This window comes from Cervus canadensis, chromosome 26, assembly GCF_019320065.1.
Source record: "Cervus canadensis isolate Bull #8, Minnesota chromosome 26, ASM1932006v1, whole genome shotgun sequence".
Taxonomy (NCBI): domain Eukaryota; kingdom Metazoa; phylum Chordata; class Mammalia; order Artiodactyla; family Cervidae; genus Cervus; species Cervus canadensis.
Window position 1 is genome coordinate 4,067,052 of NC_057411.1, and position 16,505 is coordinate 4,083,556.

General features: G+C 37.5%; 1 protein-coding gene across 16 annotated transcripts in view; it reads right to left on the reverse strand.

Moving 5' to 3' along the window:
• Positions 1 to 793: 793 nt before the first annotated feature.
• CLOCK (clock circadian regulator) overlaps positions 794 to 16,505 on the reverse strand; it is a 131,956-nt gene continuing 116,244 nt past the window's right edge. For 15 of the 16 annotated variants that reach the window (XM_043448414.1, XM_043448413.1, XM_043448410.1 and 12 more), the window contains 4 exons: positions 15,997 to 16,206; positions 15,069 to 15,274; positions 11,076 to 11,322; positions 794 to 8,472 (listed from right to left, as the gene is read on the reverse strand). In XM_043448414.1, the coding sequence (XP_043304349.1) occupies positions 8,293 to 8,472; positions 11,076 to 11,322; positions 15,069 to 15,274; positions 15,997 to 16,206 (843 nt within the window). In that variant the 3' untranslated portion in view covers positions 794 to 8,292. The remainder of the gene's footprint in view (positions 8,473 to 11,075; positions 11,323 to 15,068; positions 15,275 to 15,996; positions 16,207 to 16,505) is intronic. The other variant, XM_043448416.1, reaches the window with a different exon arrangement.

Below are 16,505 nucleotides of genomic sequence, written 5' to 3' on the forward strand. Positions count from 1 at the left end.
CATTTCCGTAATCACTGTCATTTAAGTTGTCACTTGCGTACCAGATGTTCCATCTGGGCAGCACACCTGCTTTCTCCCAGCCTGATGTGCTCTTTACCATGTGCAGTAAGACGGCTACCAGCAGCCGCTACAGACTTAAGAGCAGTTCTGCGGAAACCTCCACGTGCTCCTTGCGTGAAGGGTACGTAAGAGCAGACCCAGCCAAGTCGGGTGTACCGGGCTGCCTACAAAGTGCACAGTGTACGGTCACTGGTAACGTGGAGAGACTGGGAAAGAACCCAGTTAATCAGCCAGCATTCTCAACGCAGCAGTAACTTTGTGGGAGACGGCTGACCACTGTTGTGAGGAGATCTAAACATGATGGTCAGTTAAAAAGCAGCAGTTCATGTATTTCTGAAAAAGTCATTTTTAGAAACTTTTCTACCATGAAAAGTGTGTATTACAGGGTAGAAAAACACACTGTTCATAAAACACTGCAAAGAAATCTCAGGTTAAGTCCCCAGACTACACTAGAAATCTCCACAGTTAAAATATCCCTAATACTGCCTTAAATTGTTACAATTAAGTGAGGAACTGCATTACTTCTTGTTAGAAGTAGCTGGTACACTGGCAGTGAAGGCAGCCTGGTCCCAGCACCAGCCTAGTGAGTAACAGTGAGGCTTTCTGAGGCCCCACACTCTTGTAACAGGACACATCACTCAAGAGGATCTGGCGGCTCAGACCTTAGCTACAAGGCAAAAACTGCTAAAGGCTACTAACTCCATGGCTGAATAAAAGAGAAAAATGTCATTAGTAGTGATTTTAAAATATTTAATATTCTTTAAAATCCAAAATAATGTGATTCTTACAAGTTATGTGCCACATAAAGCCGGTGTTATCTTGAGAAATGCAGGCGATACTGGAAAACACAGCACTGAGGTATTTTTATTTTTAAAACTGAATAGGAAACAAAATGAATCTAATTTTTACATTTATAAAAAAACAAAATGCTACTGCTTGGCTCTTTTTGCTGTCAATTTAGGTTCTGAATACATTACAGGAGTCTATAGGAAAAAGAATTATAATAGAACATAAAGTTTTTAAAAACTGCACATCATAACCTGGAAAAAGGATCATACAGCAAGAGGCCTGAGTGGAGGTAGGCTAATAACACAGTTTACACTCTTCTCAAAGGACAGCTCTGAGAAACAAGTGTAACCAATTTAAAAACCAAATTAGAATGGCAATAGTAAATTGGTAACAAAATGATCCACATTTTTTACAATACTGTGTTTCCAAACAGGTCATGAAGATCAGCAGAGAACCTATTATAGCACCGTTAAAACCATTCATATTACCCGTCGTGCTTCTGTGTATTTTAGGATTCGGGCTGAAGACATTACTTGGAAAATGTCAGCCTTGTTTTTGTATATCAATCTGGATTTTAATGAAATGTTTGCTTTAGGAAAAATAGGTATTCTTAGCCATTTACAGCTCCACCCTTTCAGAAGGAAGAATGACAGGCTATATCTAATTTTAATTTTAAACCAAGAACCAAGCAGTAAGGACATATCAATGTCAAGGGCAGCACACTAAGAACCACACAGAACATTAGAAATAATCTGGTGTGTGTGTTTACAACTACCAACTGATGTTAACGTTAACAATTACAGATTTACAGAGAGAAAATTTTTTTTCTTTTTTGCACTAACTGGTTTCAATACAGCACTGAATTTAACTTGTCTTTGGGCTTCAGTCTTTACATAGAATGAATGTGCAAGTGCCATACTGAGGACCTTCCCCAACTTACACCGTGATAAAACAGATCTCAAAGTGACTCCAGGATGATCTAAATGACAGCTGTTCTGGCTGGCTGACATCTATAAAGGAAAATGACATTTCCTGGCCAGTTTTTTTTCTTTCTGCTTGATGATTGTCTGGTTACATAACGCATCCACCTGAACACAATACAGCTTCTCCTACATTTTAACTTTTTAGTATTGGCACAACCATTGCCGGTGGTGAATCTGCACCAGTTACAGGCCAGCTCAAAATACACCGTAAAACATCTGAATGTCACTTTTAAAGCGATGTCACAGTTTGTTTGCTCAGAAACTTAAAAGCATACATTTAAAAACATGAGCTCTCCAATTTAACCCTTAGAGAGTCAAGAAACACTTTTTACATCATTAAATCCAACTTGTGGTTGACTTGTTTTAATTACCGTTCTCTAAGGGATCCCAAAGCTAGAGTGCACTCTGGACGTGGCCTGTGGGACTCAAGAGCCCTAAGGTGGAGAATTCTGTTCCAATGCAGACCAGCAATGAGTATCCTCAAATTTCTAGGCTTTAGATGTTCAAACACTGCTTTTATTGTATGGTGCTGTGTAGGAAGGTTTGGTTTGGCTTTGGTTTTAAAGGACCAAGCAAACTATATATAAAAGACAGCACACATTATTTTTCTTTGTAGAAGAGTTTGCAGTATTTATACATTGTCCCACCTATATTTAAGGACTTTAGATGGATTTTAATATGGGTATGACTGATGGCCATTAGAAGATGCTGATTGTTTTAATAACATTTTCCAAATGGGCAAACAGAGGCAACGTGTGCCATGGGTTCTGTCATACTGGCCTTTGGCTGCGTTGGGGAAGTTATATAAAAAGTGCCCATAAAATAGAAAAGGCAGCAAGTGAAACTAGAAAAAAGCTGGAGTTACTTTTACGTTTTCTTAACTGAGCTGAGAACAGGAGGGGAGCCTTGGGGGCACCTGGACTGGGCTCCACCGCTGTGCTGAAGTGGAACAGATTCGGAGCGCCACCAAGAGGGTCAGGAGGGCTGAGGCCCGCACGCACCCCCAGGAGGCAGAGCCGGTCCTCCGCACAGACTACAGGGCAGAACACAGCAAACCACAGGTAAACGCACGACACTGAAATCACGCTGATGAGCAAACGGGACGCAAAGATAGTTTAAAATATAAATAAATACATTTAGCCATTTTTATTCAAGAAACCCAGATAACTACTTTCAAAGTGACTGCTTCTTTAAAAATCCTTTCTCAATTCTCCTATAAATACTATTTTGATTGTCACTTAATGCAGCACCTCAGTGTTTGCTGGTGGTGGTGATGGGATTTCACTTAATGTCTTTTCATAAACTATATCCTATTTCACCTAAGAACGTTTTCCCTAGGAAAACCCAGGCAGCTTAGAAAATAACTTGCTAAATACTCAAAAACAGAACCCGCAAAGTTATTTTATTTAAGAAAAAACAAGGAATGTAGTGTTAAATTATGACATGGGGATAAAGTATGCAAAACAGTCACATGGAAAGAGTTTTAATTTTTCAAACCATTCACGGTTGCTTAATTTCTTGTGAGCTGTTCAATACTGTTTCAAATATCCTGAAAATAACTGTACCAACAAAATTCACCCCCAGTGTTTCCACAGGAGACATTAAAATACGACCAAATTATTTTTTTCCTTTTCTTCAACCAAAGTAGTATTTCTCAGTTCTTTTTGTGCAAAAACATTACAAGAGCAATTCAAATGGAAACACTGAAATGACATGCCAACATTTCAGAGCACATTTAAAACACTCAGAATAATTCTTGAAATTACTGTATTCTAAAATATGACTACCAATCACTTTTAGGTTAGTTCTATACATCTATTCACACTGATGCAATTCTCCTAGACCTCTGAAAACAAACAGGCTCATTGGTCTCTTTTGGTGTCCACACAATAGGCAAGATAGGTTTACAATAGTGTCTAAATGGAACTAGGCATCTATAATCCCTTGACTCTACCACATTCAAAACAAAAGTCAAAGCTCATTTGGCTACCTTGAAATCACTCCCTTAAACCTACTATGGTTCACTGGATCTAAACATTTCTCAGAAATGTGTCATTTAAAAATTTCACCTAAGTGATGAGTTGGGGATCCTTTAGAAATGGCAATATCTACGATAATAAACTGTATCAAAATGAGTAATTGCAATAAAGTGCTTGTTACCTTTCAAAATGATGCTTTTCAACTGTGGTGTGATGTCTGCGAAGTGTGTGCTATTCCTACGTAAAGGATCCCCAGGCATGAGAGTTGGGTCTTCTCACCTGTCTCAGAAAGCAGCAGCACTGTGTTTTGGTAGGCTGACAATAGGCACGGCACCCATGCGGATGAGGCTCTGCTAGTGCTGTGGCCAAAGGGGAAGGAAGCTAGAAAAGTGGGAGGCGTGTGCAGGGTTCCTACTCATAGTTATATACAAATATATTAAATATACTATAAAAATAGTCAACTCTTTTCCTTTGCAACTACTTCAGAAGCTCCTTTTAGAAGAATGCTCACCCGCCCCAAACAAAAAAGATTCTTTTTCTCTGATCACTATAAAAATGGCAAGTGCCTTTGTGCTGTTTCTTTTCCTCCGTTTAAAAATTCCCATCAGCTTACTTCTGGCTAGACTCACTCAGCAACAGTAATATCCAGTGTTTATACCTTCCAACACTGATTCCCGAAGGACTAACAACAGGGTCACAGATGTTGGAAAGGTTATAGATGTGAGTGAGTTTCACACAGATGTTCATCAACAAACTTTCAATCACCAAAGAAATAACAGAAAAAAAAAGTAAAAATGTGCAATACCAGAGCAAAATGCTATTTGCAGTCCACTTAAAAAAAAAAAAATAGTTTACCTCAATGTAGTGGAAATATTTTAAAACTTGTTGAGTAATATCCAGTTTAAAATAATTTCCCCCTGTCTGTGTAGAGCAGGCAAACAAGAGTTCTATTTTAAGGGGCCCCTTTCTAAGGCTTCTTGAACAAGGGTTCATCTCCCTTCCACACACAGTGCCCTTAACTAACTGCAAGCAGAATGCTTTAAGGCAATGACCATCAACCCGAGCACTTTTGAAAAATCCCAGTAACATTTTCACTAGTCTGCACTGAGTACTGTTAACAAACCATTCAAAGTTACTGGCATCCCTTTATTACTAGTACATTCTTAAACCAGATTTAAGTGATAAGCACAGGACTCAAATTCCCCCTTCAACTTGGGACAGAGCTGGGAGACCGAATATAGTTATCTACTCACATGTTACCCACCGTCCCCCGCATATGTTTTTCCACCAATATTTTCTCTCAAATAATAAAGTACTTTTAAGTGTCTTGATTCTGCTTTGACACCACTCTCAGCAGCAACTTTATTAATCCTTATAATCCTCACTGGTAGTTTAAACAGAAGTGACTCACCCAGGGCCAGAGCAGTTCAAAGCAGCCAACACCTAACAATTGCCACCCAGGAAAAAAGGTGTTTTTTTAAGAAAAACGGAGTATCTATGACAGTAAAGAAGAGGGAAGATAAGATTTTTAAGTAGCTGAAAAGTGTTCCTATTTGGTATTTTTTCATGACTGAGATTTGGATTTCAATGAACAGCTTTGGCTACAGAAATGAAAGAATAACAGGCAACTGCTGAATCTTCCATCAGGATGCTCAAGTCTTGATTCATGGAGGAGGGGGCAGGAACCGCTTTGCGGTCCAAGTTCCAGGGAAGCAGGAGGAAAACAAAGTTAAAGCAGGAGCTGAGAGGCAGTTACTAGCTCTTCTGACACAACACTTCATTCTGACAGCAAACGAAAAGCAGCCAGCTGCTCCTTTAAATGCAGCGACCATTTCTAAGCAGGAAAAAGTGAGCTGTGAGAACAACAGGAATTATAAAGCAAAACCTTGTATAATTTGCTTTCCTAAATATTTGAGGATGGAAAAATACTTGAAGGGATAGGGAGCGGAGAATGTGACTGAACCGTCCACAAATTTACCTTGCGGCTTGTCTTACACTTTGCTTGTGTTAGACTGAGTACACAGTACTCATGGTTCACCATCTTTCTTTTCACATGTGGGACTTGGAGGATTAAACCGTAATATAATAGTTCTTCATACCTTTTGTTTGCTAAATCTGTATTACTGTGTATTGCCAATAAATAGATGAGGCACAACTCAGAATACATGGAATGGCATGATAAGGTTAGGAAAGCAATTTTGAAGGGGAAAAAAATACTGTTGCCATACTCTACAACATCAACATTGTCCATTGTGGGCATATGCTTAAGTACACACATATTCTGACATCTATTCTTGACATTCTTGACAAAGTCATCTCTTCTGGATGGTCATTTAGCTAGAAGAGGAGTTCCTTGATATGTTAATTACTGATTGGCATCTAGTAACACTTCTTTTGTAGAAGGGTAAGTACCAACTTTCTTTGGTTGTTTTCTTTTCAACATGAATTTTCTGGTTTGAGTGTGGCCAGGTATGCTTTTCTACAGGAAGATAAAGTACATCCCTTAAGGATGACAGCAAAGCTAAGGGCAGAAAAGTCTTAAGAACCAGCTGAGAGATCCCCTGACACCTTTACCTAGCAATTCTGTATTATTTTCATTGCCAAAATCTTTTGTTTAACAGCCTCAATTCTGTTACACGTTTTCTTTTAAGGTTAATTTTGATTTCTTGCAGCTTGCTATCTTCCCTTTCCTCAGTAATAATTTTTGATAGCCAATAAGATATTTTCCCATTAATTTTCCTTTGTTCTCTAGTTATAAATTATTAGTACCACAGAATCTATAAAATGCTTTTTTTAATGTATGCAATTCTGGTTGGAACTTACTGCCTTTAGAATATGGTATCACCAAACGAAATCTTAGTTCATGTTTATAAAGCACGTGAGCTACAAGATTCTGCGATTCTAGTGCTATAGTGAAGATAAAGCCAATCCCTAACCCTTCTTTTGTCTTTGCACGATTTTTAAGATCACACTGAGAAAATATTTACTGGTAATTCCTAAATGAATACACAGATTTAAGGAAAATGCTTATTTAGAAAAACAACTGTGTGATCACAATAGTAACTCTGAATAGTGTCACTAGGATGTTATCTTTTATTTTGAAATTATTCGTATCTGTAATCCAAGAGACTCAGAGAGTCTTCATTAGGACCTTAATGGTGCTGACACCCACATGCTATTAAAAATGTACCAAGATTTCAAAACTGCTACTGAAACTAGACAATGAGTTCAAGATGGTGAGTAATCACCTGAATGAAAATCAAGGCACTATGGGTTTTTTTTTTTTCCCCTCAAATAACCCTGAATCATTTCTGACTAAAAGAAGCACTGAAATTGTGGAGGATAATAAAAAGATTCCAACAAATCCTAAAAGTTAAAATTCCCACCAGTGAGAACATTAAAAAGTGCCTAAAATATTTTGTGTGCAAATTCACTCCTATAACTGAAACATACTTGAAATAACTGTCAGGCTTGTTAAAAACCGTTTACACAACTATTTCCAACTAGGAACTAGATCAAAATATGTGCTCAAAACTCCCAACCATCTTAAAATAAAGCAGTGCAAATCCTATTTTTAAACATAATTGAAGAATAATGAAATGAGGGATATTTCTGAGTAACTTGAAAATCCTGTTTCAAATAATTTAACCTGAAAAAAAAAAACAAACTCCATTCCCAGCAGCACATCATACCTCACTGAACAAACTGTGACATCACAGTCAAAGTATGAACCAAAAAAAAAAAAGACTTGTGCCCCGGAAGAGTGAATAGAACACTACCGTACTGTAAACAAAAGGGAAAAGAGGATGTATTAGTCTGCACATGGCGTCAGAATCTAAGGAAATGTACTCATACCTAAAGGAAGAGATAATGCTTTCATGCAGCATACAAAATGTTTTGCTTTCTCTCCTTTTATCCAGACATATACATAATATTATTTTTACAGCATCTGTACATAGAGAATTTGAACCCACACAACATTCTGAAATTAATTACTATTCCATCATTATCTGAAAAGGGAAGGGGGTCTACTGAGTCTACTGGACTGTCTTCATGGCATCATCATAAGCAAACCCCTGACATGGATGGCAGTGGTGTGTCCTCTGTAACACTTGAAAACAGGCACAGAACCTCTCCAAGTTACTAATGTTGTTGGTGCCTTTCTGATTCACTGGAGGTCCTGTTTCATAGCTGAGCTTAACATTTGGCAATATACTCTTTTTCCATTAAAAAATATCTGGGCAAGTAAAACACTGTCAGAATTGGCTGTGGCCCTATGATCACCTCCTGCTGGCTGGTATTTAATGTACATCTGCAGTGCTAGGCAGCATTTTCCCTGCTAACTAATTCCAGGAACTAGAACACTCAGTATTGCATCCCATGAAACCACTGGAACTTTTCATCACGTCCTTAGGTCATCTGAGCAGCTCTTTATGGACCACCCCCATCCTCCCTTGAGGGCAGAGAGGATGCATGTGCGGCTACTGTGGTTGGACCTTGGAAGGATCCGTCAAACTTTCAGTCCTGTGCCGACTCAGCTGCTGCTGCTGCTGCGACTGGTGTTGCTGGTGATGCGACTGAGGGAAAGTGCTCTGCTGAAGAGGAAACGCAGCCGAGAGGATCAGCTGAGCTGAAGGGTTCCCGTGGAGCAGCCTAGAAGTCTAAAAGGACAAGTGGATCATGCAACACTGCTTCACCCCCATTATACTGTGTGCATTAAGACTACTCAAGTTTTCCACTTCTCCATAGGGTCAAAACCTGTACATAAGTCTTGTTTGTTTTTTTTTCCACTTAAAAATAGTATTCTGGAAAATGCTTATGAGTATTTCCCTCTTTTTGAAGTATAACAGAATTTCATTTTTTAGAAGGAAATTGAGCTAGAGATAATATGATACAGAAAGCTATCTATGTCCTGAGACAAACCACACATACTCTTTCACTTTATGTCCTAAAGACCACGTTTTTAAACAGATGATACAATTGAATCATCGCTAAGAGCGTACAACATATGAACAATCTGTGGCCAGACAGAAAATGCCTTCTGCACCAGCTTTTTGACTCGTTAGAGCAGCAGTGGCCAAGAGCATGGGCCCTGAGGTACACTGCTTGGGTTCAAAGTCTGGCTGCCCCGCTTACCAGATGGGCAAGCTACTTACACCTCTGGACCTCATTTTCTTCATGTACAAAATAAGGATAATCCAAGTACCTCCCACACTGGGTTTTTACAAAGATTAAATAGCAACACTATCATTTAAAAGTACCATAAACTGAGGACACAGTACAGACTTGCGTCCTTTATGTGACAGTGTGGCGTGACCAGCACCGAAGCAGGACGGGAGCACAGGGTCTGAAACTGGAAGCAGCCCGGCTGTGAGTCCTGCTCTGTATTTGTTAGGCCTTGGGCGAGTGTCAGCTCCACGAACCTCGGTTTCTTTTGCCTAATTTCTCCTTCTAGAGACACAAAGGAAACTAGTCAAAAGAAAGCGGAATTTTAAAATTAAGATCTTTCTTCACTAAGGTCAGTATGTCTTGATGCAGGGTTCATAATTTTAAAAAGGAACTGTGACAGGTGATTTCTGCACATGTGAATGAAAGACACCTGCACAAACACAAAGAAGGATGGATCTCTGAGCCTTAAAGGCCACTGGGCTTTGCTAAGCACCTGCAGACATCTTCTTTTTCTCACTGTTATCAGGAAAAGTTTTTGTAAGATAAAGAATTCAGGGTATTTATGAGCCTTATAGGGTTACAACAAAAGTACATTTTGGAACTAGGTGTTACATAATCAGAAAAGCAAATAGTGTATTTCTATCTACATATTAGTGTATTTCTAAAGGGTATTGCCTATCTTGCTTCTTTGAAATGTTTTTTTCCCAGAAGTGGAAGAGAATGTTCATTCTTTTAAGAGCCCTTGCTCTCTGAGAGACTCAGAGAACTGAGCTCCTAAGGCAAGTCTTTTTCCTTTCTAAGCTTCTGCCTAATTCTCACTGAAAACATTTCCCCTAGAGAATAGTTTCTAACTTATTATAAATTCTTGTCATTAATTCATTTATAACAATAGCCAACCCAGTCATTAATGGCTTAATGTCTAAGGGGCTGTATGCCTCTCAAGAGATAATTAGGTAACTAACCTCTTTTAGTTTAGCACATCAAGTTAAGAATTATATTTGCACCAGAACACCAATGATGATGAACTAACAGTGTATCTATGCCTGAGTATACAGTATAATACTGAAATCTTCTAATTATACCTACCATATGGTGTATAACTTTAAAACTGATGATATTTGCCTGGAGTACGTGGAATGGTATCCAGCACAAATCGTGGCTTAGCCTATATTCAAAACTGCTGGCTTCTTAGACCAGTAAGGAAAAAGGTGTATTTTCAGATGACACAATCTGCTATTGTGATCCCCCAAAGAGGGTACTGAGGTCTAGAAATCTGCCTGCTGCTTTGCTGAGGATCCCAATCTAGGTGACTGTCCTGCATCTTTAGATAAGCAGATCCTGTCTGATATACCCACAAGAGATCTGTGTCTGCATTTTGGTTAATCTGAGTATCTACTACATTATTCAAGATAGTGGTCATTTATGAAGGCAAGTTATAAGGTGTTTAAGTATATACCTTATACTAGGCTCAGTGATTCACATGCATCTTACTCAGGAGATATGAACAACTAGCACCTCCATATTACAGATGAGGAAACTGGATCTGAGCAAGTTAAGTAAACTGCCAAAGTTCACATAGCAGTAACTCAATCTCAGAACAACCTGTGCCTTCACAGTATTTTTCTTCCAATATTAATTTATAACCAAAAAGTTATTATAAAATTTAATTCAATAAAGTAATTTAACATAATGCCTAAAGTAATTTTTTTAAAAACCCTTTTAATACTTATAGTCTATAGAGACTACAGCTTGATGGGCCCCTAGGGAAACAAGAGGAGAGAGAAAGGTGCCTTTGCTTGAGTTCCAGAAACTAGCCAGAGAGAGCTCTCTGTAAATTGCCTTGATGTGGGCAGGAAGCAGCCACGTATTGTATCCACCAATTTGGATAACTGGCTATCTCCACAGCAGGACTAAAAGTTTTCTAAGAGAAGAAAAAATAGCCAACTGGGATAAGCTTTCTGTCTTTTTGGAAATTTAAGTTGTACAATAAGTGTGTGCATATTTTTCAGCTCATTTACAGAACTGTTCATTTAGTCCCTAATTTCACTATAGAAAGGTGCAGCGGCCGGGGACATTCTTCCGCAGGGAGAATTACCTGTAGGAACTGCTGCGGCGGCTGAGGCAGCTGAGCCTGAGGCGGTTGCTGACCTGGCGGGAGCGGCTGCTCCTGGGGGCTCTGCTGCTGCGTGACTGACAGCGTCTGCGACTGCGGGTGCTGAGGGGCGAAGGTGGGGTAGGCAGTCACCACCTGACCCATGAGCATGGCGCTGGGCACCATGACCGCCCCACAGGCCACAGGGGCAGTCACCAATTTGGTCACAAGCTGCTGACCTTGAGAAAATCTGTTAGGAGGAAAGAAAGGAAAGGGGAGTCAGAAGTACAAGTAGACACTATGAAAGGCAGTGGGCTGAATATTCCTCTAAGATAGGACCCATGATATTACCAATTTAGCTTTTTAAAGCCATATGTTCCAATTCTGTTACATGTTTTTAAAGATTCCCTTTGGGATACCAGTGAAACAGAAATGTACAGAGCAAAATGAAGTGATCACAAACAAAAATACAAACTCTTTTTTTGATATCCACATGCAAAAGAATGAAATTTGACCTTTACATCATATAAAAAAATTAATTCAAAACGGATTGAAGACCTAAACATAAATGTCAAAAACTATGAAACTCTTAGAATAAAACATAGGGAGAAAGTTTCATGACACTGGATTGGGCAATAATTTCTTAGAAGTTATGACATTAAAAGCATACACAATGAAAGAAAAAATAGATAAACTGAAAAACAAGTTTAAAATCTTTTATGTAGCAAGGGACACTACCAACAAAATAAAAGGGCACTCCAGAGTGGGAGAAAACATTTACAAATCATGGATCTGGTAAGGGATTAACAACTAGAAACTATAAAGCAATACTACAACACAGCAACAAACAATCTGATTAAAAAACCGCCAAGGGTCCTAAGTGATATTTCTTCACACTATATACAATTGGTCGATAAGCACTGAAAAGATGCTCAATATGACTAATCATTAGGGAAATGCAAATCAAAACCACCAGGAGATACCACATCACATTCAATAGGATGGCTACTATCAAACAAAGTAATTGTGTTGACAAGGATGCAGAGAAACTGGAATTTCTGTGCACTGTCGGTGGGAATATAAAGTGGTTTGTCCATTATGGAAAACAGTATGGTGGTCTTTCATCAAAACTAAAAATGTAACAACCATATGATCCAGCAATTCCATTTCTGTACATATACTCAAAAGAATGGAAAACGGGGACTCACACAGTTTGCACACCAATGTTCATAGCAGCTATTCACAACTTCCAAAAGATGGATATAACCCAAGTGTCCATCAGCAGATAAATGGGTCAACAAAATGTGGTATACACATTACAACTGAGTAACACTTAGCCTCAAAGAGGAAGGAAATTCTGATGCATGCTATAACATGGCTGAACCTTGAGGACATGATGCAAAGTGAAATAAGCCAGGTAGAAAAGACATACATTATATGATGCCATTTACATATGGTATCTAGAGTAGTCAAACTCAGACTTATGTGCTTAGAAAGTAGAATGGTGATTTCCAAGAGTTAGGGGGAAGAGGAAAGCATATTGTCTGATGAATACAGATTTTTAGTTTGGGAAGAAGAAAAAATTTCTGGAGATTGATGGTCGTGACTATCACAATGGTGCCAACCTACTCGTATGTCAATGAACTGCACATGTGAAAATGGTTAGCATAGTGAATATTTTGTAATGTGTATTTCACCACAATAAAAAAAAAATGCAATGCACGCATGCAAAAAGTTTTTAATCTGTTAAAAATATCAACTTGTTTCTTTTTATAAAACTACTAAGTACTTGGGAGTCAGATATATGTGACACATGGTTCATTTTGCTAATCAAAATAAACTTAAAGCTGTCCTAAAGGAATTCTTAAAAAATCTCTAAGTTTATAGATGTTTACATCGTAAGTTGTGTCTTATAAACATAAATGACATTTATGTTTCAAAACTAAATGACATTCTAACAGCATATAAAAGTACCTTCAATTTACAAATTTATCACACGCAGTACCCACTGTATTACAATTCACTAATACTCCTCCCACCCACTACCTTCCTGCTTCTACAGTCTTTAATAAAAGAACAATAACAAAAAAACAATGCCTCTTCAGGGAAAGATATCACTTCTATCTGCCTTTTCTGTGAGATGAACTTAGTTTCTATCATTGGTCACTACGGTGAGGAAACTGAGATAAGACTCTACTGTAGATTTAACTTGATATAACTGCAATTACAACCTGTTTTAAGGTAGATAATTGTAGCTACACTTAGCATTTTTATACAGTTTAAATGTTGCATAAGACAAAACAAATCTATTTTGAATCCATGCCAAATCTTAAAAATAAAGCATTGTATATTATGTACTTTAGGATCAAATGTATTATTTAATGCAAAAACATAATGAAAAATTTACAAACAAATAACATTATAAAGTGGCTTAATCACGGAAGTGCTAAGCACTAATTTCTCCGTAATCTTAAAAGAATTTAGCATCTGAATTGCCCAACTGCCCACTGCTAAGTATGAGAATATCTCATTCCTCTCTGGCACCAAAAGACATTCTGCAATTTACTTTGGCTTTAACTTCTTTTTTTGTGTACACTGCTCCCTCTGCCTAGAATACCTTCCTGTGACTCCGTGCTACACACGTATCTAAAGCAATGCTCTTAAGACACAGGCTGAGTATCTCCTCCCTGAAATTTTCCCTGACCACGCTCCTCACCTGCTTGCCTCAACCCATAAAACTGCTCACTTCCTTTTTTTCAAAGATCTACTAAGTATTTATCACATCAAATAATACTGATTTATTCACCTTTCTACAGCTTTGACTAGTCTGATCTTTCTTCTGGGATAAAGAATATGCCATACTCATATAAGCAGGCACTCAAATGTTTGCTTGTTTTTCCCCCTTCAAAAACAGCTGTCTACAAATTGCTAAACTGTGTCCTCTAAAATGCATGTCAACATTTTATGTTAATGGATTTCCCTTGGGCTTTAAATCTAGCCCTTTATAATATTTCTATGGAGTATATTCATAACACTTCCTTTGAAAGCTAGACTTTTTAACTTGAAGGAACTGAGTTCCAAAAAGAAGCAGTGAGTTTCTCTCTGATCTTACTGCTTCTGCAATCCAGCAGCTTCCTTACACTCTGGAAATTATTAATAGGGTTTCAATAAAATCTACTACAAAGTCTAATACAACAGCAAGATTTTATTATAAAAGCAGCAGTCTACTTACATTGCATTAAAATAAGTAAAAATAAAATGCATAATAAGACTGCAGAAATCCTATAGTTTTGAAAGACACCTTTCTTCCTAATATTTGAAAAGGTTATTTTTTAAAAATACCTATTTCTAGGTCAGCCATTTGGAAGACTAAAATTAGCCACAGATGGCGATTTTTTCTAGAATTGCCCATAAAACTTTAGTGTAGTATATGTTTAAGCACTTGAGCTCTGAAATCAGACACCCAGTTTTGAATTCAGATCCCCTTCTTAACTCCCTTCACAGCTTCAGACCCTTGACCAAATTTTTTATTCTTTCCTGGGAAATAAAGACCCTCACACATTTTTTTTTAATAAGAATTAAATGAGATAATATACTTTGAGCATTTAGTACAGTACTTAACAAAACTCAAGAAAGGTGAGCTAAACTTACTCCATAGCACGTATAAACTATGGTAGCATACACCTTTACCATTGCTACTACGTTGACAACACAAGAACGGCCGTATTGAAGAAATACAAGTTTTATAGTGATACTGACAAAACCTATCATACAACTTGTGTAGAATTTGGATTCTACCATATGTTAGCACATTTTTGAACATGAAATAACATGAAATAAAATTTGCTATTACTCTTTTATTATAAAGTACTTCAACAAGGATACATTGTTTTTATTTCAAATTCTAGAGTGAGCAATAAATTAAAATCTCATTTAAAAAATCCAAGTATTGTTTTATAATCAAACAACTGACATCTCTGGAAACATGACAGCTACCTGATCTGTCTGTCCTGAGTGAATGTAGTTACTGCAGCACTCTGGGAACTGTTTTGTGGCATACTAGATGGAATCTGGACCATGCTTCCGGCCGTCGGCTGAGAAATCACCATAGTGTTATACAGTGGGGCTGTGAGAGCGCTCTGTGTCTGACTGGGAAGAGATGTTTGTTGACTGTGCCCACTCAGTACATTCTGTTGACTCTGCTAGAAAAGAGAAGATTTCACAGACAGAAAAAAATTTATTCAGGAAGTATGCTTCTACCACTCATCATTCTAACAATAGTTGACATGATAGAAAAAGAAGTGGCAGAACATACTACTCTGGGAGAAACTGAACCATCAAGGAATAACTTGCAATAACTGAGAATGAATTAGTCTTCAATATTTTGCTGGAAGGTAAGCTATGAGTTTTGAAAAGGAGAATGATCTTAACAACGATGACATAAAATATACATGAAGAGCTACTAAACACCCAAAGTAACTGACATTTGACATTTTTATGTATTTCATTCGAAGTCTTGAGATTTACAATCACAGATGCATGTCAATTACCAAAATTTCCTAGAATGTTAATTAAGCCATCACTGCCCTAACAAAATACATTCTTCACATATGGTAACACATGTCCTGGTCAGAATCCTGCAACTTTCTTTCTTTTTCCACACACAGAAGTAGTCTGTATATTAATTTCAAGCAAACCGCAAAAATTTTCTAAATGTTGAAATACAGAAAGCATTCAACATTCAACAGTTTAAGAACAATTTTGCACAAAATACTTTATCACTCTCAATACTATAGTTTCTAATTATTACTATTAAAGGTTTACATATGGTATTGTTCAAAATGAAGCCTTTGTTTTTGTCTTAGCAACACCACACATTTCAGTTACTGAACATTCCCTAGCCCACTGTACTCAATAACATTACCTGACTTGATGTACTTTGTAAACTCTGCTGTTGTATCACATGCTGAGTTGTGCCAATGTGTCCAGTATTCATTCCACTTTGAATCTGGTTAGTTTGAACAACCTGGCTTTGCATATTTATAGGTGCAAGCTGCTGGATATTAGATGAATTTCCAGAAGAAAGTTGAACAGAACCAAAATTCAATCCAGGGGTTGACTGTTGTAAAAACATCTTTAAAAATAAAGATTACGTTAAAATGATCTTTTTAAATTAAAAAGAATGAGATCATTTTTAGCAAAAACAGCTAAAAATTAAGTTTTAAAAGCAAGTAACAAGAAGACTAAGTCATTCTGAATGAACAATGAGCAATAAATAATTACTGAATAAAACATGATACTCATTTTCATTCTTGCAATCATCCTAACCCCTAATTATGTCTCTATTTGTCAGAAAAAGCATTATAAATTTCAAAACCTCTACTTGCTTGACACTTTACATGTTGAGGATTATTATATATGTTACCGTTACCC